Here is a 27785-nt window from a genome sequence, read left to right on the forward strand (position 1 = left end):
GGGAGACCCGCTTCTCCTTCCTGAGGAGACCAGCTTCTACTTCCTGGGGAAACCAGCTTCTCCTTCCTGGGGAAACCAGCTTCTCCTTCCTGGGGAAACCAGCTTCTCCTTCCTGGGGAGACCAGCTTCTCCTTCCTGGGGAGACCAGCTTCTCCTTCCTGGGGAGACCAGCTTCTCCTTCCTGGGGAGACCAGCTTCTCCTTCCTGGGTAAACCAGCTTCTCCTTCCTGGGTAAACCAGCTTCTCCTTCCTGGGGAGACCAGCTTCTCCTTCCTGGGGAGACCAGCTTCTCCTTCCTGGGGAGACCAGCTTCTCCTTCCTGGGGAGACCAGCTTCTCCTTCCTGGGGAGACCAGCTTCTCCTTCCTGGGGAAACCAGCTTCTCCTTCCTGGGTAGACCAGCTTCTCCTTCCTGGGGAGACCAGCTTCTCCTTCCTGGGGAGACCAGCTTCTCCTTCCTGGGGAGACCAGCTTCTCCTTCCTGGGGAAACCAGCTTCTCCTTCCTGGGGAAACCAGCTTCTCCTTCCTGGGTAGACCAGCTTCTCCTTCCTGGGTAGACCAGCTTCTCCTTCCTGGGTAGACCAGCTTCTCCTTGCTGGGGAGACCAGCTTCTCCTTGCTGGGGAGACCAGCTTCTCCTTGCTGGGGAGACCAGCTTCTCCTTCCTGGGGAGACCAGCTTCTCCTTCCTGGGGAAACCAGCTTCTCCTTCCTGGGGAGACCAGCTTCTCCTTCCTGGGGAAACCAGCTTCTCCTTCCTGGGGAAACCAGCTTCTCCTTCCTGGGGAAACCAGCTTCTCCTTCCTGGGGAGACCAGCTTCTCCTTCCTGGGGAAACTAGCTTCATTACTTTATTATTTTCTTAAAAATGTCTTCAATCTACCTGTCTACAGAAGAAGTGTATCTGGATCGGTGCAACCTTGGTAAAACCTTGAGAGCCGTACCCGGACCCCTTGCTGTGGGGACAGTCTGTAATGTTACTTTGGGCATTGGATCCTGTGTGGGGCACTTGGTGCAACATGTTGAGTTAGCTGCAGTGTGTCACAGAGGTCCAGGTCCATCACAAAAGAACCCAGTCCCTGAAGACCCCCTCGGGAGTATGCCCACTGTAATGGACGAAGCCTGGACTGTAAAGTGATACTAAAGTCTTCTTTTTGTTTGTTTTTTTCCATTAAAATAACAAACATGTTATACTTACCTGCTCTGTGCAGTTGGTTTTGCGCAGAACAGCTCAGATCCTCCTCTTCTCGGCTCCCTCTTCGGTGCTCCTGGCCTCTCCCTCTTGTCAAGCAGCTTGCTATGGGGGCAGCCGAGCTGCAGCACCCTGTGTCCATTCAGACACGGAGCCGTGGCCTGGCCCCGCCCCCTTTGTCTCCGCATTGGCTCACTGACTTTGACAGCAGCAGGAGCCAATTGTGCCATGCTGTTGTATCAGCCAATGAGGAGGGGAGCCCCGGACAGCCGAGTTTCTTGTGCAACATCGCTGAATCGAGAGATTGACCTCGGGGGGGCTGCTGCACACAGAAGGCTTTTTATCTTAATGCGTTGAATGCATTAGGATAAAAAATCATCTGCCTTTACATCCACTTTAATTACAGGCCAGCGTGATGAACAGGTTGCACAGGGTCCCCTTATATATTTGGCTAGAGTGTAAACTGGGGCTTGGTATAACAGCTTCCTGACGCCTGTCCAGCCATTCTCCGCTCGTACTCTCCACGGCTCGGTACCAGCCGGCGGACTTCCGTATTGCTGGGTATGACATCAGACGTTCCGGTTGCTAGGGTGACCGCGTGCTCACGCTCTAACGCCTTTCGTCACAGGGGACTTCTACGGAGGGACGCCCTCCCTGGCCCTTTTTTTTTAAATTGTGCAGCACTAGGGTGAAACAACTAATTGATTAATCGACAACTAATCGATTATGAAAATAGTTGTCAACTATTTTTGTAATCGATTAATCGGTCAGCCGATTAGTTGTCCTGCATACAGAATGCATTATTTGTTTACATATCAGAAAATACAGTGCAACGCACATACAGCTCAGTACACCGTCCGTACATGTCAGTAGATGGCAGAGAATATGTGAGGAGCAATTGTGATTCTAAAGACCGAGGTTCCACCCTTCATATAGCTTCATATTTGACTCCCAGTTAAAATATCCTGCATATCCGACTTCTGGGCATATTTTTTTTATATACATACATATGATACAAGATATAATACTTTCACTGTTTCACAGTAGAAATTATAATTATATTACAGTAGCGATTATCTGCTGTTTTTTTTTTACTATAAAGGGCTTTTATTTTTTTTTTTTAACCCCATCATGACAGGTGATAAAAAAAAAAGCATGCTGCTGCTGCTACTAAAGGTCTTATGCTGCCCATACAAAAATGATTTGTACAGTATATTTGTTGAATGGACGAGTGTTCTTGAAGATTTGTTTGATCGAGAAGTTTTCTATTCTGCTCCTTCAAATTTTCCTGTCACTGTGGTTGACAACGAACACCAAATGGACCTCACTAATGGTTAGTCGGATGAATGTTTTTAAAAATATTTTCTAAAAAAATGTAGTTTGTATGTATGGCCAGCATAAGTGACAGCAGGTGCAGGGAGCTTGTATCAAACTACCTGCCTATTAATAAGGGAGTCTATCATGAATATTCTATACCAATCTGGTCTGAAAATTTGCAAAAAAATGTTTTAGGTCTTTTCAAATTTAAAAAATTTTGGTCTCTGAGTCTATGTATCACATTTAAACCTCTAATAATACATATATCTGTCTCAGAGTGGATTTAATATCCAACTATATAGCTGGATGTTTATATTTATGACTGCATATAGATATTCAAGAATATTAACTAAATTAAACACCAACCTTTTTTTGTTGAGGTTTTTATCCGATTAGTCGATTAATCGAAACAATAATCAGCCAACTAATCGATTATGAAAATAATCGTTAGTTGCAGCCCTACGCAGCACTAAGCTGCAGGACAAGGTTTGGAGCAAGCATGTGCTGAAGTGTGGCGTGTTCCTCTGCGGATCGGGAACATGTGCAATTTCACCTGCGTTTCCCAGCTGCAGAGATGGGAACGCCTAGGAGAGGGTGCTGTAATGTAAAGGATCTGAATCAAATCACTATGCAAAACGCTGAGCAATAAAAGATGATTTTATGTAGTTTGCTGTGGGTTGTACTCTACACATTGCACTCACCCGGGAGTAATAGTCCTGGCTCTCCCTCCTCCCACTCCCAGTTCCCCCTCCAGGACTGCTGTTCATAAAAGGCACCAAGCAGCGCCATGACCTCACTGTGCATGCACCACCTGGCTGAGCTAGGCTGGGGTTCCCTGGGCCCGGCTGGCTTTGGAACTCCACATGTGCAGGTCTGAAGTCAGCCCGCGGCCATATTTTTTTTGGCTGCTGCTGTCCATAACAGACATTTATAGACAGTTTGTAAATCGCCCAAAATTTACAAACTGTCCGTTGGATGGTTGGCAACCCTGCTATGGATGGAAGCCATTCATTGTGTACATCTGCCATGTGATCTGCTGAGAATGGTCACAGCGATTTTTTGGTACTGGCTCGCTACACTGATCTGTTATCTGCTGTGGACACAACGGATGACAGATTGTGCCCCAGCGTGGCTTATGAGGCATACACACACGCAAGGTGTGATCCTGGGAGGACGTCATATTAGGTCCACCCAGGATAGCAGTGCTCCCGCTCAGCCATCATATTACTATAGGCTGGGCAGGAAGCGGTTAAAAAATGTAGATGTGGAGTGTGAAGACCTGCTTTCATTTTCAAACCTCATTATAAAAATACGGATTCCTATCTTGGTATGTTAGTGAAATGAGCCATGTCCCTTTAAATGGAATGGTATGGAAAGGGCATGCCCACATGCCATCTGTTGAAAAGCATTGCTAAGCTCCGAGTGAATGGCATTGAAGGTCACAGTCCATTTAACCGCAATATAAGCAAGGCGGTGACATACTTGAAACGATGTGATACAGAGGACAGTAATATCATGCATACCTGCCAACTGTCCCGTTTTTGCCGGGACTGTCCCGGCAAATAGGACCCTGTCCCGGGTAATTTACATGGTCCTGGCCCGTTAATCTGGCTGCCCGTAAATGCCCAATATGGGCAGCCAGTGCCCGTAAAAAAATGGTTGCAGCCCGACATTGTAACAGCGCCTGCGGCATTCCGAATGCCTGCCAGGCTCGGGAAAGCTCGTACAAGTTTGGCCAGGCGGGCGCATGCGCAGTTACGTAATGGCACCACCTGGCACCATTTTTAAATCAAAAGCACTCGTTCTCGGCAGGGCCTCGCTGGCGCCGGCCGCCACAGTCAGCAGAGCAGAGAAGGACCGTCACCCCTGGAGAGTGAAGACACATTCACAGACATGAAGGTAGGTAGGATGAAAGCAACAATCTTATGTGCAAAAATATCTGGTAACAGACATGTGACTAAAGTGTCAAATGTGCTCAGGTGTGACCATACAAAAAATGTAATATGTAAATAGAAATAAAGTGCAAGGTGTAAATAAGTATGATAAAACCTAATTATATCAGATAGTTTAATTAGGTTTTATCGTACTTATTTACACCTTGCACTTTATTTATAGTTAAATATTACATTTTTTGTACGGTCACACCTGAGCACATTTGACACTTTAGAATTGCAGGGAATTGTGATGAGAATTTTAAACTTTAGGCAGAAGTAGTGCAGCTGAATGGGAGAATTATTCCAACTCTGCTACTTTCACCTTTAGTTTGAAATTCCCTTTTCAATTTCCTGTAATTCTCTTTTTATTGAGTAGACCCTATAATCTGATGATAAGTAGGCAGAGATTAATTATGTGGAGTGGGTGGAGTTTCAGGGAAGTGGGTGTGGTAAGTAATTGATAGCTGTGCTGCAAAGTGTCCCTGAAATTTTTTTTCAAATGTTGGCAACTATGTGTCATGTTCATATATGAAGCCAACTAAACGGTAAGGAAAACTTAGGAAACTATAAAAAAAAAAAAAAAAAATGTCCTTGTAAAACAAAACAAAAAAAGTTAGTCTTAGAGAAAGCAAAACTGAGGGAAAGAGAATTAGTGAGAGATACAGAAAAAAAGAGAGATCTACAGAAAGAGTGAGATAGAGAAGGAATTTATGTTTTTTATATATATATATATATATATATATATATATATATATATTGTAAAGGGTCAGCCTGGAACAGGGCTTCGAGAGGGCTAATTATAGAGGGTAGGTACTTCTCTTTCAGACCTGATTATAAACCACATCTGGACCGGAAGATTTTCCTCCTTAATGACCAGGCCATATTTTGCGATTCGGTCATGCGACTCTATACCCAAATAAAATTGTCCTTTTTTTTCCCCACAAATAAAGCTTTCTTTTGTTGGTATTTGATCACCTTGCGATTTTTTTTTTTTTGCGCTATAAACAAAAAAAGAGCGACAATTCTGAAAAAAAAAAAAACAATATTTTTCACATTCTGCTATATAACATTCTCAAAAAAATTATTTTAAAATCAAAATTTTTTAACATTTTAGGCCAATATGAAATCCGTGCTAGGACAGAGAAAAAAAAAAAAAGGGGGAGAAGGAAGAAAGTAGTAGTAGAAAGTATTAGGGTACATCCACCTGTATCCCGAATCCCACCTATATCCGTGACAGTCTGAAGTCGGAGAAGTGGTGGCAGGGGGTATTTCCAGTATATCCCATAAATTCCACATTTTTTATGGACTTCAAGGGAGTCATTCAGAGAGGCGGTCAAGTACTCCATCCCCCTTACATCCCGGATCCTGGAGTGCAGCTCAAACAGCGATGGAGGCTCCTGCTTCGTCCACTTGAGAGCAATTAACTATTGCGCGGCAGTCAGTACATGTTTTAAGAGTTTTTTGGAAAAAGAAACAGGCGGTAGTCCCAACAACATGGCTTTGGGTTGAAAAGGCATCCAGGACCCGAAGATGGAGTAGAGGAGGGAGTGGACTTTTCGCCAATAAGGGGTGATCATCGGGAAAGACCAATAAATATAGTATAGTGTACCTATAGCTCTACTACAGCGCCAGCAACAGCGGTCGGCAGAGGGATATATGGAATGGAACACATATTGGGTCAGGTACCAATGAAAGAGGATCTTTTATTGATTCGCTATGTATAAGGTGCAAATCGAACTCTTTGATGCTTATAACCAGATAATTTGCCAGGTTTTCAAAAGGTAGCTTTTCACCCAGGTCTTGATCCCGCTTCTGCATATAAGCGTGCCGAAGCCCGTGTGTCGATGGGTCTGTGTTTAAAATCTGGTAGATGTGAGAGATCATTCCCCTAGAGGCTGGGCCCTCCAGGCAAATTTTTTCAAACTCAGTCAGAGGGGAGAATTGTTCGTTTGTCGCAATGATTGTGCGAAGTGGCAAATCTGTAGGTAACTAAAAAAAGATTGTTTAGGCAGGTCATATGCTCCCTGATGATCTTGAAAGGATCGTAGTTTTCTAGTTCCGAAGTCCACCAGCTGTCCAAAGTGAAAAAGAGCTCTTTCCTTACAGGGGCGAGACATTCACGAGGTCAACCTGTCCGGCATCTTGGCCGTGAACAAAATAGAGGTTGCCAGTGAGGCTTTAGAAGTAAGGGGATATAGTGCCTTGGCACAACGCCAGACGGTGTGTAGGAGTAACATGGGTCCCAGTAGCTGATCTGTACTGGGTGGGATATCAGTGCTCCATTTCATGGAGTTTGGGTGGACTGGGGCCAGCCACAGTTTCTCAGTCTGTGTCCAGCAGTTGTAGGCATAAAGCATGCACCAGGAGGCCAGAGGGCGTAGTTGGGTTGCCAGGTAATACCTGGCCACATTCGGAAACGTTAGGTCTCCCTGTCCACGGGGGGTGTATAGGACTGACCTAGCAATCCTATGCTTTTTATAGTTCCAGAAAAAGTTTAAAAGGATACTCTGAAAGTTTTTAAGATGTGCAGCTGGGATAGAAATGGGTAGGATCTCAAAGAGATACAGGAGTTTGGGCAAAATTGATTTTAATGGATGCCATTTGGCCAAAGAGAGACAATTTTGGGGATTTCCGTCAAACTGTGCAAGTTAGGAAGTTGTTTTATGAAACAACTAAGAAGAGGATTTATCCAGAACAAAGGGGTAAGAAAATTTTACATAAAAATGACCATGCACATTAGGATAGTCAGCAATTAGTTAGGCATGATTTATGAAGGAAATACATTTTTGGAGCTGAAGGTGAATTTATGCTATAGGCCCCTTTTCAGACGAGGCAGACTCCACCCAGCTGATTCATCTGCTCAGCAGGGGATCTCTCGGCTGATCCCCACTGAGTAGGCAGGTGACAGGTACATGTCCGCTCCACTATGCAGAGCAGACATAACCCGCTGTTCTCTATATGGAGGTCAGATAGATCCCCACCCATCTGTCTTTAGCAGATAGGATTGGATCGGATCAGATGCTGGTGGGTGCTATGGATGGCCCGATTGGGTCTGCCTGACAAACTGACAGGCGGACCTGATCAGTCTGTCAGTGTGAAAGTGGCCCCCAAATTTGATTAGATCTCCTTTCACACTTCTATGACTCCAATTGACTTTAGAGTGCAACTCTGACACAACTTTGGATGGGTGAAATTCTGGTGCGACATTGGCTTTGATAAATTTAGAAGAAACAAAGCCAAACCTGGCTGGCTAAACTGTAATGTTAAAAAACTTATTAGGGGAAAAAAATGGCCTTCAAGAAATATAAATCAGAGGGCACAGTATCGGCTTTCGAGCAATACAAGGAGGCAAATAAGAAAAGTAAATACTAAATCAAAATGGCTAAAATCAACTTTGAGAGAAAAATAGCGGAGGATAGTAAAAAGAACCCAAAGAAATTCTTTAAATATATCAACAGCAAAAAAAAAAACTAGGGCAGAGCATATAGCACACATAATTAACGATGATGGGAGGATGGTTACAGAGGACACTGAAAAAGCAACCGTGCTGAACGCTTTTTTCTCGTCAGTCTTTACACAGGAAACGGAGGGGTACACTGACCACGACTATATATGGTTAGTAGTAATACACAGGACTTGCCGCTATGGCTAACAGAGGGTGAAATCAGGGAAAGGCTGGATAAAATTAACACAAACAAATCACCAGGCCCGGATGGTGTACATCCGAGAGTACTCAAAGAACTCAGTAAGATTATATCTAGACCACTGTTCCTGATCTTTGCTGACAGTATTATGACAGGAAATGTACCAGGGGATTGGAGGAAAGCTAACGTGATACCGATATCCAAAAAAGGGCAGAGGCATGTCCCGGGAAATTATAGGCCTGTCAGTCTGACATCGATAGTATGTAAACTTCTGGAGGGGATGATAAGGGACTATATCGTAGAGTTTGCTAAAGACATCATCAGCAGTAATCAGCACGGGTTTACAAATGGGCGTTCTTGTCAAACCAATCTCTTAACATTCTACGAAGAGGTGAGCTAGATAGGGGGAGACCAGTGGATGTGGTGTACCTGGATTTCGCCAAGGCGTTGGATACAGTTCCCCACAAGAGCTTAATTTATAAAATAAGGTCTGTAGGCATCGACCGCAGGGTTTGCTCTTGTATACGGAACTGGCTTAAAGGGCATGTCCAAAGGGTGGTAATAAACCATGCATACTCAGACTGGTCTGAGGTGGTAAGTGGGGTCCCCCAAGGCTCAGTCCTGGGATCAGTAGTTCTATATCAGTTTTTGCAGATGACACAAAATTGGGCAGGGCAATAATTGCACAGCATGGAGCAGATATCCTACAGAATGACCTGGACAAAATAACAGAGTGGGCAACGACATGGCAAATGAGGTTTAATGTGGAGAAGTGTAAGGTTTTGCACTTAGGGGCTAAAAACATAAAAGCACAATACACTTTAGGGGGGGGGGGGGGAATCAAAAATGGAGAAAGATCTGGGAGTCTTGGTAGAGGATAGACTAAGCAATAGCATGCAATGTCAAGCGGCAGCTGCCAAAGCCGGCAGAATATTAGCATGCATAATTTTGCATATTCCAGAGATAAGACTATAATCCTTCCACTTTATAAAACTCTGGTCCGACCACATCTGGAGTATTCTGTCCAGTTCTGGTCGCCAGTCCTCAGGAGGGATGTGTTGGAGCTGGAGAGAGTCCAGAGAAGGGCAACTAAACTAATTAGGGGATTGGAGGACCTTAATTATGAAGAGTGTCTGCAATCGCTTGATTTATTCTCCCTGGAAAAGAGACGCCTGAGAGGGGACATGATAGCTATTTATAAATCTCTCAATGGTGATCTCAGCAGAGAAAAAAAGCTATTCAGTAGAAGGGATTGCATGAGGACTCGAGGGCATACAATGCGATTAGAGGAGAAGCTTTTTAACCTCAGGCAACGTGGGGGGTTCTTTACTGTTAGGGCTACAAGATTGTGGAATTCTCTACCACAAGAGGTGGTTTCTGCGGGAAGTATGGTGGCTTTCAAAAGACTCTTAGATGTACATCTCAAGGATCAGAACATTCAGGGGTACGAGAGATGATTACGGCCACACACACCTACACAGGTTGAACTGGATGGACTATTGTCTTTATTCAACCTCACCTACTATGTAACAATGTAAATAGACAACTGTTGCAAAACTGCCGCATGTACAGTATCTCACAAAAGTGAGTACACCCCTCACATTTTTGGCAATATTTTATTATATCTTTTCATGTGACAATGCTGAAGAAATAACACTTTGCTATAATGTAAAGTAGTGAGTGTACAGCTTGTATAACAGTGTAAATTTGCTGTCGCCTCAAAATAACTCAACACACAGCCATTAATGTCTAAACCGCTAGCTACAAAAGTGAGTATACGCCTAAGTCAAAATGTCCAAATTGGGCACAAAGTGTCAATATTTTGTGTGCCCACCACTATTTTCCAGCACTGCCTTAACCCTCTTGGGCATGGAATTCACCAGAGCTTTACAGGTTGCCACTAGAGTCCTCTTCCACTCCTCCATGACGACATCACGGAGCTGATGGATGTTCGAGAGCTTGTGCTCCTGCACCTTCCATTTGAGGATGCCCCACAGAGGCTCAATAGGGTTTAGGTCTGGAGACATCCTTGGCCGGTCCATCACCTTTACCCTCAGCTTCTTTAGCAAGGCAGTGGTGATCTTAAGGGTGTTTTTGGAGTCGTTCTGTTGGAATACTGCTCAGCGGCCCAGCCTCCGAAGGGAGGGGGATCATGCTCTGCTTCAGTATGACACAGTACATGTTGGCATTCATGGTTCCCTCAATGAACTGTAGCTCCCCAGTGACGGCAGCACTCAGGCAGCCCCAGACCATGACACTCCCACCACCATGCTTGACTGTAGGCAAGATACACTTGTCTTTGTTTTCCTCACCTGGTTGCCGCCACACACGCTTGACACCATCTGAACCAAGTAAGTTTATCTTGGTCTCATCAGATCACAGGACATGGTTACAGTAATCCATGTCCTTAGTATGCTTGTCTTCAGCAAACTGTTTGCAGGCTTTCTTGTTAATCAACTTTAGAAGAGGCTTCCTTCTGGGATAGCAGCCATGCAAACCAGCTTGATGCAATGTGCGGTGTATGGTCTGAGCACTGACAGGCTGACCAGTGTTCTGTATCATAGGAGCTGTTCCAGGAGGCGGGACTGTGAGCGCCAAGTAAACATAAGATCCTGGCTCTGTGTAATCCGGCACTGATCATGCTGCATTGGTGGGCAATGGCGAGGCTGCAGATGGGCACTGAGCAGGCTGCATTGGTGGGTACTGACCCTTCATTTGCTTCAAAGGTCTATATTTAAAATTTAAGTTTTTTTTCCTGAAACTTCCCTCTTAAAATTAAGGTGCGTATTATACGCTGATAAATACGGTATTTATCTGTTTTTTTGCCCAAGAGGAAAGAAAAAAAAAAAAAAAAAAAAAGCTAGTACACTAAACACATCCAAGATGCAATATATTACTATTTTTTTTCTTGAGTTTAGATACACATTGTTAACCCAAAGTAGTATTCCATTACTGCAATGATATTCCAACACCACATGTAGTTTATTAGCTTTATTAAAAAAAATTCTTAGGAAGCTGATGACTAAAAGGAGGATGTCATGTGGTGTATCGAGTAAATGAAAGGACTGTATGATTATGTACAAAAATCCTGAATATTTAAACAAAAACGGTCTCTGCTCATTCATTGCCACGTCTGCTCTTTTTATGACTCTTCTTTGACCTAGAAAGAAAATAGAAAATAAATAAAATAGTCTTACACACAGCTGTTTTTTTTTTTTTTTTTTTTGCATGTTTAAAAAATCATTTTAGGCCTGAATAAACCCCCCAAAACATTTTATATTTTCTGAAAGCAGACACCCAAGAGAACAGTAGTGGTTCCAATTTTTTATATCACACAATATTACCACAAAAAGGTCTAAGAAAACACAAAATTTCTATAATACACTAAAGTTAATTTTAGGGCACAAAAAAATGCAATAAATTACCCAATGTCTTGGTAAAACATACAAGGGGAGGTTGCACCAAGTGAATAGATTCTAAACATGCCCAAACCTTAAATTTGCGTGTGCCCGTGAAGTTTCAATAAACTTCGGTATCCTATATATTCTATAGGCGATGCTTTAAAAGCCTCTACAGGGCATCAGTTTAGCATTACAGAGGTGGTCTGGTGCTCAAATTCTTGCTCTCACTCCAGCGATATGTCACATGTGTATTGCAACCGACGATTTCATGGATAGGCGCCCTAATATGTCTTTACATGCATACAAGCGAATATGTGGGGGAGACCACAAAAGTTTGTTTTGAGCGGTGGTTTTACGTGCTTGTGTGTAACTTTACATTTTTATAAATTACAGGGTTAATAGAACAGAGATAGAACAGTTAATATCAAGAGCAATTACCTCTCTGGCGACTTAGAATGGCTTCTGTGTCTGTGACTTCTGTGGTGACCTGTTGATATAAACGTTAATTAGCAGTATTTCCAAACCTCCTTCAGGCTGGGTTCAAACTAGTGCGAATTGGACGTGGAGTTTTTTAATGCATCCAATTTGCATGACAGGAGATTGTGACCGGCTCTCAATGGAACTGGTCACACATCTCCGTGGTGGCTAAGGAGCAGATTGCACAGGGGTCCTGCGTGGCTTTGGCTCCATTTCAGAAAACCCAAATTCAGGCAAAAATTCGGGCCAGATTTGTCCCTGAAATGGAGAACAGAGATGCACCGGACCCCTGCTGTGAGCCACTTCCGCTTTAGGTGTGAACCCAGCCTCAGCCTTCTAATACAATGAAGCAATGCAGAGACCAACAAGAATGTGTGAACTGATGGCATGCACAATAGCCAACTCAGACTTCAGTACACTGAAATTGGATTTGGTTGCAACGTGTTCTACACCACCCCACTAATCTTTGCAAGTTTATTGAGACACTTTAACGGGGTTCTATGCTGTCACTTGTTTTTTTAATTGCCTTTTTTTTCCCTCGGTTCATAAGCTGCAAGGTAAAAAAAGTGTATGGTAAAGCAACACATGAGCGTCATACATTTATCATACGTCAACTCGAATATAGATGTGTTTATAGGATTGCACTACAGAGCTACCATCAGGTTATATAATCAAGGTTTTTTTTTTTAGGAATATTACTGGTTATTTTTAGATCATCTATAAAGAAGTAGCTAGGGAACTTCCTCTCTAGTTCTCAGTTTCTCCATCTTACCCTCCTCCAACGCAGGATTGAATGAACAGTTTTTATTGTGCCATAAAAAAATAAATTACCTGGAGACTTGGATTTGGACCTGTGACGTCGTTCTCTTGATCTGCTCCGGTGTCTCCTTGGACTTTTGCTCCTATGCCTTTCCCGGCGTGGAGGTGAAGGACTGTGGGTACAAAGGAAAAATGTCTTAAAATTCCTTACAGAGAAAAAAAATAAATAAAATGTGTACCATATTGTGCCTATTTTTGCCATCAGGATTGTTTGTTAACTGACATAGTGGAGCTTTGGGCAAGTATTAGAACCCTTTAACTCAGTTCTATTGAGTTTTTCTTAACCCAATAACAAACATGCTACAAGAGGAAAGAGAGGGAGAAGCTCCCTGGGAAATACATAAAAATAAGCTTTACCAGAAGCAGAAAGGAGTTCCGAGTATCATGTACATGTTATTGGCTTGCATTTCCCTGGAAGCACTGCCTGAAGTCACATGTGTGTATTATGTACTCCAGTGAAATCGCTCCTGGTGCACTTCACAGGAGATCTAGGAGGTCAAAACACTACTGTCCACCTGTAGGCACTTTGCTTCAGCAGAGGCTATGTGATGCTTTGAATATCCATTCATTTACCTGCTAAATAACAGCCCAACCCCAAATGCCCTTTTTCTGGTAAGCAACATAGTAATTTTTTTTTTTTTTTTTAGACACTTACCTCCTTCTCTTGGGTGAGCGGCTACGCCTGAAACAAAAAAAATATAGTTCAGTGAGGAATTTCAATAAAACATTAAAATGTGAACATGGGTGCATCAGATAAGCACTAGTTGCAATATCTAAAATTGCTAAGGTTAGTACAGTAAAATGTTCCATGCAACACAGTTCAGAGTTTCACAATGTTACAATATAGGCAAGTTCTGTGAGTGACTGAAGCAGATTTTTAATAAACTAAACAAAAATTATATGTAAAGAATTCAAGGTATGCAAATTTTTTCTTTTATATATTTACATTGGTCCATCCGGATATGCATATACCATACCTGTGAGATCCCTCTAGAAACTGGAAATCGCTATAGTAAACTTTGCTACTCAAGTGAAAAATAGCAGTGTACATCCTGGTATGTGAGGGTGCCTGGGACTGTGAGATCACAGGCACTGCTGCCTCCAACTGCTAGGCTCTGGAGATTTGGTGATACTACTATTGTGCAGCTCACTGTTCTCCTGGCGGAGGCGGACAAAAGTAAAGCTCTGCCTCCACCAAGATGGCCGCTTTTACACAAACAGTGCAGATCAAAGCATAAGTTAGTAATGGGTAAATGATCAGCGGCAGAGAGACTACATGCAATCCTGGTGACAAGTCCTTTGCCCTCAGTCTGCTCTTTTTGGGCATAGCTTTCAGAGTACCGTTACTCATTAAAGACCCCCCTCTGCTATGGTTATCCTACCTTCTAGGTGAGCGGCTGCGGCTCCTCCGGTAGCGAGGTGAAGGGGATCTACGTGGTCTGTCCAGATCCCGGTAACTTCGCCTGTGATGATCTGGAGAGGGAGCTCTGCCCTGTGGCACATAATAAATACATGTCAGTACACAAGCTGGTAGAATTTATCCTTGGAGGATGACATGCACAATATATTAAACTTTATTCGCCTTAGTCTATAGCACATCTTCTGGATGGATTAGAACACTGCAGATATCACACTGTATGTGAAATGTATTGCTCTATCAGATCTTAAAAAAGTTAACCTTATCATCGTCATCCTCTTCTTCGCTAGATTCCACATCATCCATGTCTTCTTCCAAAGCGCTAACACGAGGGTCTAACTGTTCAGTCTCTTCAAGCACATAGCGTTTCTGACATTCAAAAAAAAAAAAAAAACAAAATCACAAAAAGTCTAAATTAGGAAGGAGGTTTACCGGCACTTCTCACTTAAAAGGTACACTACATACATAAAATTAAAGAAGCTAGGATTTTTTTTTTTTTTTTAAGCTAAAAACTCCACGAAAATGTAAAAAAAAAAAAAAAAAAAAAAAAAAAACCCAACTGCAAGGGTTATTTATATGTTTAGGCTGGCCACACATGAATCAGTGTATTTTTGTTTAACAAGCAGGTCGTATAAAAATAATAAATAAAAAAAACAACAACAACCAAACCCAAATTTTCTCATCCACACATTCGTGGTGGATGGGGAAATCCTTCATGATGTGTATTTTTATTATGACAGCAGGGAGACTTCCCCGCTATCAAAAGTACAATGATCAGTGCTGCAGCCTTTTGCCTGAAGAGCTGATCAATGCAGAATACCAGCAGTGGTCACACATGGATTTAAATGCAGCCAGTCCCTGCTGAACTGGCCAACTTTTGATCCATGAATGGCCAGCTTCAGTCTAGGGGCAGAGGATTAAGGTGTAAATACACACCTTAGGCACTAGGGATGCACCGATATATCAGCCGCCGAAAATAGGGTTATTGGTGCTTTGCCAATAAAAAGAAAAAAAAAAAAAGTGCCGATAATAGCAGGCGAAAATCGTGTGCGATTTTGCCGCATTTGTGGGGTGTTTTTCATAGGTCAGATGATTCAAAAACTGCATCAAAAACGCAACATGGGTGTTTTTTATGTGTTTTTAATACATTTCAATGGGAAGGTGCTTTTTTGGTTTATAACTGATCAAATATGCACCAAAAATGCAGTAAGCAGGATTTTTAACACAGAAAAAGAAGCACAATGGGCACCAGTGTGAGGACATTTAAAAGGGATGCGTTTTTCTACATTTTTTTTTTTTTGCAATGTAAAAGTGCTTCAAAAACTGCTCTGTAAGAAAGCGGCCTATCGGGCAAAAAGGTGTCGGTAGCGGCCAAAAATAAATTCATATTCATTTAAATTTAATATATTGATTAAAAAGTCAAATATAAATACAATTATTTATAATTGGTTTTAAAAAACTGTCTATTTTGGTTTCAATTTTCGGCCAAAAGCATCCAGAATTTTCCATTTCAGTGTACCACTATTGGGCACCATTTACATTTTCATTTCACCACACATTTTAACCCTTCTTTGACTGGGCTCTTGTATGTAATAAGACAGACATATGCAATATGACAGACCTATGTATTATGACAGAACCATCTTCATTTTCAACTTGTCAAATGTTTGACAGACACAAATCCAGTTAAAAAAAATAAGTATCTAATCTCACCAGCAGGTGATTTTTTTTATAGGGAAAAACAAACAAAAGCAAACATTATCCTTCAACTGAACTGTAGGCAAACAATTGCATACACAGATGACATACAAATAGGTGTTTTACCTAGAAAAAAATGTGTATTTCTGTTCATCCAGTCCCAAGATTTACATAGCTTTGCCACACATTACAGCCTAGTCTGACAGGACAGGATACCTGAATTTTCTCTGCTGCAGTTAAGCAAAACTAACAGTAAAATATATTGTTCCTCCCCAACCTGTGACTGGACAGTAAAAAGGAGGAGCAGAAAACTGTTGGCCGACATTGTTTCATCAGAAGAGAGCTGGGTTCATGCTGACAGATGTGAGAAAGCTAAATCTTACCTGTAACCGAGGTAATATGACGTCACAGACGCGTTCAGTATGGAGAAGCTGGTCTATGAATTCATCTACGTGCATCAATTCAAAGTCTAAAAGACAAAAATTTCATTAATTTATGAATTATTAAAGTTTCACAATGCAGTGCTCAGATAACATGCACAAGGCGCTATATAAACATCGGCCTTAAAGGATGAGTTCACCTTTAGGAACATGTTACATCCGCTGTTAGGATGTAACATCTAACATGTTCCCAATGCTGCAGCCTCTGCCAGATCCCCCCCCCCCCTCTGTGACAGTAGTATGGGGAGAAGTTCCCGGTACTGTCATTTTTTTTTTTTAATCAGCGCAGCCCACACAGCCACGTCATCCATACACAGAGTTTGGTGTTTGAATGTACTAAAAGTCCCGACATCCTTTGCGAATGTTGGCTTTTAGTTCTCAATGAATTGCTTGTAGTTCTCAATGGTAGTTCATTGATTCTGTCAATTTATCTGCTTGCCTGTACGCGAATAATAAAAAAAAAACCTGCATTTTATTTTTTTGTAAAAGTGAACTTCTCCTTTAATACAGTAGTCAAGGTACCAGAATGAAGCAAGTTAGGGCAACCACTCTAACCAGGTTAAAACTAGCAAAATAAGAAGGGTGTGCCTGGGCAAGACAATACATAAACAGTACAAATAAGGGGTCCCAAGCAGGTAAACAGATTCGTTTTCGATTTTTTTTTTCCTGGCTAGCGTGAAAGTGTGCCAGGGACTCCTTTTGTACTTTGCCCTTCCTACATGCACTTTCCCATTTTGCTAGTTTTCAGATTAGAACAATTGCCATATTTGTCATTTTCAATCTGGTGCAGACACACACTGGAAGTCTTCAGCTGCCTTGTAAAGGCGATGCCTGGGCTTTTGAATGTACCTTCAACCTCTGAAAAAAATAAATAAATAAAACCTGCACTTGTAAAAAAAAAAAAAAAAAAAATTATAATATATATATATATATATATATATATATATATATATATATATATATATATATATATATATATTTGGATGATATTTCAAAGGAATTGTGCAGCTGCTGTCAGACAACTAATGTTACAACAGAAAAAAAAAAAAAAAAAAAAAAAAAAAAAGGAAACCGCACTCACATTTATGAAAATTTAACAGAAATGTCCACAAAAATCCAACAACAAAACTTGTTTAGTGTTCCAGATCTCCCACGTCCAAAACGAAATTGTAACAATATTTGCTCCACTCCACCATGTGTCAATCAACATATACCACACTCACCGATCGTACTGACTCCTTGCTTACACAAGAAAGTCAAAGCATGCAACCGCAGGAGAGTAATATCAGGCCATTGTGATATGGAATCAGGAGGCAGACAGCGGCACCCTTGACAATTTCTCTGATTGATCAAGTATGGTTCATGGCATTAGTGTGGCATCCTTCCCCAGCTTTGGATCTGTATGTTACAACAAGCATGTGTTTTGACTTTGTGTAGGAGTCAATTAGATCTGGAGGTTGAGTGGAGCATACTGTATATAATTACAATTTCATTTTGCAAAAGTGTGAGCACGGTTTAATTTTTCATTTTTTTACTACCTTCAACCTCTACCTGCCACTGTGATGCATATATGCAGCAGGGCAGGTGCACATACATGTCCGGGGAGGTCCAGGGTTGCGTTACCAGGAAAGCACGCACACTGCGCTCCCAGCACACTAATGCCCCATACACACGTGCAGATTATCTGCAGACTTTTGTCTGCAGACTTACCAAAACCATATAATATGAGGTCAAACCTAAACACTTTCAATTTGTATGCAATCCGGCAGGCCCTTGCACTACATAGAAAAGGTAAGTCTGCAGACAAAAGTCTGCAGATAATCTGCACGTGTGTATGGGGCATAACCGGTCTGTCAGCATCAACTTTCTGTCCGTTTGCGATTGTAAGCCAGCAGGAAGGGCTCCCATTCTAGTGACGCCTGTTAGAGCAACATGATCAGAAGCGAAAGAATTGAGGATGAGCCTGACTCTAGGTGAGCCTGCTCTCTGTGCATTGCTATACAAGTCCTGCAGTTGGATACTCCGTTTAGAGTTGGGGACCACACTTATTGGAGGTGCCATGACTTGGTAGTGTCGTTTTGACATGTAATCGCAAATAAAAGATGCTGGCTGAGGAGGAAGAAACACTACAGAGGCTCTAGATGGGAAGATGTGATGTAGTCATGACACTGGGGAAACCTCTGCCCTGTAATACTCTCAGCAGTGGCACTGGAAGTGGCAGAACCACCCCCACTTTACTTTGGAGCCACTCAAACAGCCCATCTATATCTAAGTCTCTGTTACCCAGAGGGGGACTGAGATTTTGCAATCAATATCAAAAATGGAAGATGCAGTACATTGGTGTAAATATAAAGCAGGCTGATGATGGGCTAGATGATTAAAGAAATACATTTTACCTTCTCTGAAAACCTACTCTTTGTACCATTAAACTGTGAGTGCAGGCACCCAGTGCTGCTCTGAGGGTGGGTCCATGACACCCTGCACTTTATGTCCTATGTCTTCCTGGTAAATGATGCTGGGTAAAAAATAATTACTGTGGGAGGAAACTGTCAGAGATGCAGTGAGCATTGCAAGAAGACCTGCAAATTTTATCGACACCTTTGGATTTTTTTTTTAATTAGGAGAAAAAAAAAATAGCCCAGAGTTGGGCTATTTTTTTTTTTTTTTTTTTTTAATGTTTGCATTGGAACCTGCAGAGCATTGCAACCAGTTCCAAAACTGTACAGAGTTACAGACCTATTGTTATGGATTTCTACAAAGTTAACAAAGAACTACAAGTGCAGCGACACCCCTGCACTAATGCACCTTTGAAATCTAGGATTTCCTCTGACAGTGGACATATGAGACTTGCAGTCTTTGCATTCACAGATCCATTTGAATAATTGATACACCTGGGTGTGGCTAATTTAAATTCACTTCAAGACTACAGGGAAAAGAACCCCCGAGATTCAGGTAAGGCGTAAGAGGGAGGGATATTGTGAATATGACCACCCTAAGGGGGGTAACATGAAACATGTTCACAAAAATTATCCAAGCCTTTCTTTGCACCTCTCACTTTAAGGGTGAGACTTCTGCACTGGCAGCAGTCAAAGTCTCCACATTCAAAATTTTATAATAACACATAAGTACAGCGCTTAAGACAAAGTCCAAAATGTATTGAGAAACATCTTTAAGGGAAAAGTCCACAAAAGTGCAAATCCACACAGGAAAGGTGTTGGGAAGGATCCGCTACCGAATGAAAAAGGTTCACACTGACCATAACCCCAAAAATTGACTACTTGGTCAAAAGTAGTCAGTCAAGCTTGGACACGTCACACTCCAGCTCTCCACTCATATGACGTAAATGGTCTCTAATATGACAACACGATCCACCATATATAGACTCTCACAGCATATGTCTGTGTGCCCGGTCTCCGTCCCTCTGCTCTATCACACTACCCAGCACAGACTGCATTGCTTCCGTATCAGGAGGTCACCTGACCGCTTAAATCCAATTTTATAGCCTGCCTAATAACAGATGCCCATATCAATCTGCAGCAGCAAGGAGCCTTCATGAAATTAAAAAACCTTTAGTTTTTGCCTAAACTTCAGAGGTTCCATTCATTATAAGAAGTTATGTCAAATGTTTAATAAAGGCTTTCACAGCTACAGCCAATCCCTACTGCAGTGGGAGGCTACAGGCACACTCAGGGCTTCTGAAAACTTGCACGCTTGTAGAAAGATCTTTTTTTGTATCCTCTCATCAACTTCTTTTGATTTGAGAAAAACATTCCTCTGATGCTGTGAAGAAATTTGCAGCAATTGCTGCAGGTGTGAACACACTTTGAGTACATCCTACACAAATTACCTCCATCCCTGTTCTGAACTTTGATTTTCCGATAGTCATTATAGAGGGGCTCAAGATATTTGTAGCAGTCAGTCGCAGTCCCCGTCAGTCGCATGTACAGAGCACCCAGTGCACGGACATACCTGCCAAGAATGGAAGGAGTACATAAATGCAGAATGAAGGCATAATCAATAAGGCAATGTAAAGCTCAGCAACAATCTGAGATTAGTGGACTTACCATCCACATAGTAAATGAAAACTTAAGTAAACAGTCAAAGTAAACTTTGACTGTTTTTGCTAGGGGTTTCATTAAATTGTCTATTTTCTTTTCAATAAAATGATATGTACATATAACATGGGCCAATTTTGTTTGAGGCTGGGTTTACACTGCAGATAGATGCAGCTGACAGCAGGGGTCTGATGCACCAGACCCCTGCTGTCAGCTGCATCTATCTGCAGTGTGAACCCAGCCTCAAACACATTTTTGGCTGGATTCCGACCTAAAATGAAGCCAAAGACGCACAGAACTCTTGTGCAATCTGCTCCACAGCCAGGTGTACAACAGATACAATAAAATATTAACTTTGCATAACATTAAACTGGAGTTATAACCAAAATAAAAGTGGGATATTACTCATGTAGGATTAGACCCAAAGAATATAACACATTGGGGGGGGGGGGGGGGAATATACGGTTCATAACCTGACCTTTTATCTGAAAAATACAGTTTCTGTTAAAGGCAATTTTTTCTGTTTTGGATAGAGTGGAAAGGGATTAAAACATGTTACAGGTTTTTACTCCTAGGAGAAGAGGGCCAGTCAACCAAGATTTGAATGACGTCCTTTTGCAAGAGAAATATACAAACACCACCAATGGTTTACTCTGCACATTTGTACATTGCTCTTGTAAAATGACCTGGTTAAAATCCTGAGGTTGACTGGTTGATTAATGGCCATCTCTTCTACTGGGTGTTGATGGTGTCACCATTATGTTCTCTCCCAATACAAAGGAAGCTAAAGGGACTGGTGTTGGATGGATTTTATGAGGTTTTTACAGCTTCCTGTGGCCTTGTTAGGGAGATTTATCCACTCCATTTGTCCCCTTTACCGTTATTGAAAATGAAAGAAAATCCCAACTTTTGGGTTGGTTCCAGAACAGTAGCAGAGGGGAAGACTTCCAATGGGCTTCTCTAACTTTGGAAGTGCTTCCCGTTTTGGCTATCGGGCAGAAAGTGAAGAGAAATCTCCCCAATGTGTCCCAAATGGGCAAATATAACAAAACCCATTGGGGTTATATCAGTGCTTTACTTTATCCAAAATAAAAAAGAACAAGTTTTTCCTTTTGTTCTGCTTCTTATGTGGATTCCAGCAGAAATTTCCCACCATCTTCTTGCTCCGGTTTCCACCCACCCTGAAGCAATAGGGGCTCCCACTATAACAAACCATAAATTAAAAAGCCAATAGTGAGGAGGGGGCCTCAAAAAAACTACTCCGATAAGTAGATCAGATAAATGATATGTGCCATTGAGGAAATTTAGTGGTTTATCACTGGTATGCTGCCATGGACTGGCACCAGGAAAGGAAAATTACAGAAAGTATTGATACAGTTTTCTTTTTTCTTGGCTCTCACTAAATCTTTCAGTCCTATAGATATTTTTTAAAGTAATGAAGCTTACTATATAAAAATTATGGGTGCGAATATATGGAAAGTAAAGCAGAAACCTAAAGACAGTGCTCTCCAAAATCAACTAGTGAGGTTTGGCACCTGTTTTCTAGACTGAGAAAAATAAAGCATGTATCCCGACTGCTGCACACCCTTCCATGTATCCCGACTGCTGCACACCCTTCCATGTATCCCGACTGCTGCACACCCTTCCATGTATCCCGACTGCTGCACACCCTTCCATGTATCCCGACTGCTGCACACCCTTCCATGTATCCCGACTGCTGCACACCCTTCCATGTATCCCGACTGCTGCACACCCTTCCATGTATCCCGACTGCTGCACACCCTTCCATGTATCCCGACTGCTGCACACCCTTCCATGTATCCCGAATGCTGCACACCCTTCCATGTATCCTGAATGCTGCACACCCTTCCATGTATCCTGAATGCTGCACACCCTTCCATGTATCCTGAATGCTGCACACCCTTCCATGTATCCTGAATGCTGCACACCCTTCCATGTATCCTGAATGCTGCACGCCCTTCCATGTATCCTGAATGCTGCACACCCTCAACTTTATTTTTGCTATTACTGATCACCTAAAATGATATCCTGCCATGACACAAATCAATGCTTTAAAAACCAATATGTGAGAATAGTCCCTGCATTAAAGGTGCCTATGTATTTTGCTTGCCAAATGCAGACTAGGATACATATTTTTCAATTTTCGGATAAAACAAATATGCAAGGTTTAGGAAAAACAACTCACTTGAAGTCTTCGTTCTTTATAAACTCCACAATGATGTCTTTCTCTGGCTGAATCTGCAGCATTTTTAGTGCCAGACAGAGAAATGGAGTTGGTTTGATGTTCCCTCCAAAAACTCCTCCAATAAACTTCAACTCCATGGCCTTATCAACCACCAGTTCCGCTGTAAGAAAATAAAACAGGAAGGTCAAATGCATTCTTAAAGAGGAACTCAATTTTCCCTTTCCTAGCTTTTTTGCTTTCTATATCCCCTTCACCTCTTATGCTGGGCTGTACTGAATTCAGAAAATCACCTAACCAGCAGATCCAGTCTTGTCCTGCTGTGAACTGCTGCTCAGGTGCAACTGCTCGGGTCCTGCTCTATGATGTCAAGAGCTTTGCTACCTCATTCAGTTCAGGCCACCAGCCCCAGACTACTCTGTGTCTCATGCAGCCATCTGGGATACAAGATAGAGATATTCCAGGAGGAGCCTCCGCAAGAATGGCAGCTGGTGGATGGGACATACAAAAATATTAACAAGGATAAACAATAAAAATGTTTCTATAATTTTTATTGCAAAGTGGGGGTTGGAATGTGCAACTTAAACAAGAAGTTCAGCTGAAACCTAAATAGTCTTAAACATGCCCCCCCCCCACCAACACCTATTGTGACAAACCTGTGTAAGAAAAATGTATTTATTACACAGGTTAGTCGTCTAGGTGTTAGGAGGGGCCATTTTTAGGATTAATTAGGTTTATTTTGGAATTCTACTTTAAAGAGTGACTGATGAAGGGGATGTCCAGTTTCCCAAAACACGTATCCTATCAATCCTAACTGATGCAAAGATTGGAATATGTGTAGCGCTACACATATTCCAATCTTTGGGATTTTTTCTATGAGTCCTATGTGTGCTGCTTTCTTATTGATCACTATACACTATCATTTTTATATTCATCCCATTTAGTGCGGAAATCTTTACCATTACCATTCCTAACTGCTGGACACAAGCAGGAAGAGTCACAAGCTGTGATCCTGTATAGAGTCTACACAACCGGAAGCTTCAGCGTCTCCCTCGGTAGCGGTGTTCCCTCTTCCCACAAGAACTGAGCCGGTCTTGCTGATCCTTCCTTCCTTCCATGGCTAGGACTTTCCTCCCAATGTGACATGGCTCTCACTCTCCTTCACTTGTGTGTCCATATCTTTATATTTTTTATTAGTCTATAGAATACAGTGACATTCTGCACTATGTGGCTGCTCTGCACCCCTCTCTCCCTCTCCTTTTATTTCTACTTTAGAAGTAAAGGTCTTTTTAAATGCTATTCATATTTATACAATGTACTACTTAGAGCAAGTCACATCAGTCTCTGCCCTCTAACACCTGTGATTTTGTGAGGTGCAATATCTTGCTTGCTGCATCACTGGTGGACTTTCAAGAAAAAGCACATTATATAGAGTTCAACAGTAACACATGTGAACCAGCCCTAAAGCCCCGTACACACGTACCGAATGTCGGCCGTCTTTTGTCCAGGGCTGTCCTGTCGGCTGAAAAGTGCTAAAGACTGCACAATTTTGTTGGCCAACAGCCGACTGCAGAAGTGATGTCATGTGATGGTTAACTTTCCGTGTGTTTTCCCTTTTCTGAGAAAGCCCAGTCTTGCTAATCTGCTGTCTGTCGGCCGAATTCTGTACTGACTGGCGAACAATCGGCCGTTCTGGTGTCGGCCAACAAAAAATTTAAAGTCTGCATGCCAGATTCTGTTCGACCGAAAATATCGATGTCGGTTGTCGGAAGCATCATACTAACAAGCCGACAATCGGCCGATCGTTTGGCGGCTGAATATTTACGGCCGACAATCGCTACGTGTGTACGGGGCTTTAGTGCTTACAATCTAGTCTCTGTACGACATCCACACACTCAGAAAATACAATCTATACATACTGCTGGCCACACATGCATTCTTTTTTTTTTTTTTTTTTTTTTTTTATTATTTCATTGACTTTCTGGATTAAATCGCTTTTTTAGTTGAAGGCTGAAAAGGATTGTTTCATTCAATGCCAACCAAAGCCTTGCCTGCACTGATGAAGTGTTGTAAATTCTTCAATAAACTAATGGTTTTAATATTATCATGATACAAGATTTATATAGTGCCAACAGTTTGCGCATCGCTTTACAATATAAGGGAGGAAAATACAATTACAACGCAGTTCAATACAAAAGGAATAGAAGGCCCTGCTCATGGAGCTTACAATCCAAAGAGAGTGGGAGGTGGTACAAAAGGTAATAGCTGCAGGTGATGATCTAATGGAGGTGACTCAAGTACAATTTATTTTATTTTTTCCAGGTGGAGGTGGGGTAGGCTGGATTAATAAAGGTATTCATTGGGGAAGATCGAGCCGCCAGCTTTCCTTTATCTATAGGTTTGCTTGAATGCTGAGAGGACATTACAGGTCAGTGCATGGGCCTCTCACCACCTCGGGAATAGTTGCAGGTGTTTTCTACTATATTTGAGGTGGGGGTAGGCTTACCTAACTAAATTAGTTTTCAAGGATCGCACACATCCACCACATTGGCCACACTCACACTAGGAACTGCATGTAAATCACACAGAACACTGTGCAATTGCCATGCAGTTCTGTGCACTGCAATTTCAGCCCATTCATTTTAAATAGGCTGAAATCGCAATGCACCAAAAGTAGTGCATGCACAATTTTTTTTTTTTTTAAACACAGGACAAGTAGATCGAATGGTGCTTTTGTACCATGTGATCCAGTGTGGGGTTAGCGACCTGCATTTGGGGTGTCATCAACTTTGCACTGATCCCGACAGTGCGATTGGAATGCAGTGAAGAAAGCCGCGCGGAAGCACGGCTTACCGACACTGCAATCCAGTGTGAACAGGCTCTAAAGGCGGACAAGGTAGAAGCTGACTAGACGTATTGGGGTAGGGAGTTCCAGAGGATAGGAGAGGTTCTGTAAATGTCCAAGAGGCGAGCATGGCAGGAGGTAATGAGGGTGCTAAAGAGCAAGATGTTTTGGGTGGAGCAGAGAGAACGATCTGGGCGATATCTGCAGATGAGGTTGTTGATGTAGCTGGGGAAGATGTAGAAGATGGCTTTGTAGGTTGTGGTTAGTAGTTTTAATTTTATTCCTTTTTACAATGGGTTGGGGAAGCCAGAGAAGGGATTGTCAGAGGGAGGCAGCAGCCACAGATCAGTCAGGAAGGTGCATAAGAGGTTTTAAGATTTTGCCTGAATCTAGAACACGTTGTTTACCCCCCATTATTTAAGGCTTTCCATTTTCAAATGCAAAACATTCTCTGGCAGCAAAAGGTGGGAAGATGTCACTATCCCACCTCTCAACCTCATCCAATCAGAGAAACACTCTGCAAAGCATTTCCTGGCTGCACGAGGTGGAAAGCATGATGTCATCACCCCACTGTGTCCAATCAGGAAAACACTGCAAATAATTATTTGGCTGCACAAGGTGGAAAGTGTGATGTCACTCTCACAACTCTCAATCTCATCCAGAGAAACACTCTGCAGAGCATTCTCTGGCTGCACGAGGTGGAAAGCGTGATGTCACCACCCCGCCTCTCCTCCTCGTCCAATCAAGGAAACACTGTAAAGCATGCTCTGAATTGCACCCATGCTGAGTGAACGACCGGTGTTCCGTGAGAAAAACCTACCCTCGTCACTTCTGGTCCACGGCAGTGTGTGTAACGCGAGCGGTTACATTAAAACAGCTGTGCTGCAATACGAGTCATCTACACTCCTATGCCTCTCACTTCCCTGATCTGGGCTAGTAAATATAAAAGGGGCGGCGGATGTATGAGAAGATAAATCACGGAGCCAAGAGCCGCTTTTATATTTACTAGCCAAGATCAGGGGAGTGACAGGGACAGGAGCGGAGATGACTCATATTGCAAGCACAGCGGTTTTAATGTAACCGCCGCGTGGGTAGGTTTTTTTCACGGACACCGTGATCTTTTCATATTAGTACGCATGCGCACTAGTCAGCTCCTCAGCTGTTCCATTAGGTATTCGGGGCTGTGAGCATGCGCACTGCTCAGCTGTTTCTGGCCGGTAGTGACGAGGGTAGGTTATTCTCACGGGGTAGGTAATTCTCACAGAACACCGGCCTCCTGTGTTCAGGATACAACAGGTCAGCCGCTCAAGCCATTTGCATCCTGAACACAAGAGGTCGCTCTTCAGTCATGGGGCCCAGAGGTTAGCGGAGATCACTGGCACAGTGGTGTCTACTGCAATGATTTCCAGCATCAGCCAGGTACGATAGATATATATATATATACACACACACACACACACATATAGTTATATTGTTCCAAGCTGGACCAATGTACTCTGTATAAAATATTCATACCTGGAGTTCTCCTTTAATGGACAACACACGAAAGAGTCCCAAAAGGAAACCAGCAAAGAAAAACTAAATGTAACCAGCGCCTGACCTCCTTCTGAAAATACCAGCGGCCTGGCTATCTGTGTATTCTAATCCATGGAGTCGCTGAGTGGGAACAACCTGCGTACCCGAAGACTCCGTGCTGCTGGTCTATACATCTCTTCCAGGTCAGGGACTCTGAATGTAGCACAGCCACTGGGTCACTATAACAGCCAGGCGAGTTCCATATTCCACAGAGGCCAGTAATGACTGCCCCCTTCCCCCATACTGTCCGCCTATATAGGCATACCGTATGGTGTGTCCCTTCTACTCACCAGTGAGGCCGAAGCACTCCTCCTTCCAGTACTTAGACTCATATATCCGGGTCCTAATGATTTTCTCCACCAGGTACTGCGGGTTTGTGCCATGTACACTGTGAGCGTCTTTCACCGTCCGATTCGCCATCTTCTAAGGAGCCAGCTTCCGGCGCCGGCCGCGTGACGTCATTGAGCAGCGCCGACGCCGCTTCCGCACATGACGTTCACTTTGGTGGCGGGAAAATCTATCATGCAGTGAGCTGGCAGAGGAGGAGGAGAAGATCGCTGGGGGGCAGAGCAGGCCGGGTGAGATGACATCGGTGGGGTCTCTATATGGGGAGACGTGCTGTGTATTATGGAACACAAGTCCCAGTTGCATGCATTTGGCTCAGCTTCTGGGCTGTGCTCACTTGGGGAAGAAGTTTGCTGGAGCCATACTTGCCAGGGATCCCTGATTTACACCAAAAGTGCCAATTCAATATTAGTTCTGAGCAGTTGC

At 42.7% G+C, this 27785-nt stretch overlaps 1 protein-coding gene across 1 annotated transcript; it reads right to left on the reverse strand.

The window, feature by feature from the left end:
• Positions 1 to 11163: 11163 nt before the first annotated feature.
• On the reverse strand, positions 11164 to 27471 carry PRPF38A (pre-mRNA processing factor 38A). Its single transcript, XM_082266631.1, has 10 exons — positions 27305 to 27471; positions 22598 to 22757; positions 20184 to 20305; positions 16280 to 16365; positions 14460 to 14567; positions 14164 to 14273; positions 13437 to 13463; positions 12794 to 12894; positions 11924 to 11972; positions 11164 to 11244 (listed from the first exon to the last, which is right to left on the reverse strand). Exons 1-10 carry the CDS (start codon positions 27432 to 27434, stop codon positions 11202 to 11204), a joined length of 936 nt encoding a protein of 311 aa, XP_082122757.1. The 5' UTR covers positions 27435 to 27471; the 3' UTR covers positions 11164 to 11201.
• Between the last annotated feature and the right edge of the window lie 314 nt (positions 27472 to 27785).

The sequence above is a fragment of the Pelophylax lessonae genome (genome assembly GCF_965119305.1).
Source record: "Pelophylax lessonae genome assembly, chromosome: 8".
Taxonomy (NCBI): Eukaryota; Metazoa; Chordata; class Amphibia; order Anura; family Ranidae; genus Pelophylax; species Pelophylax lessonae.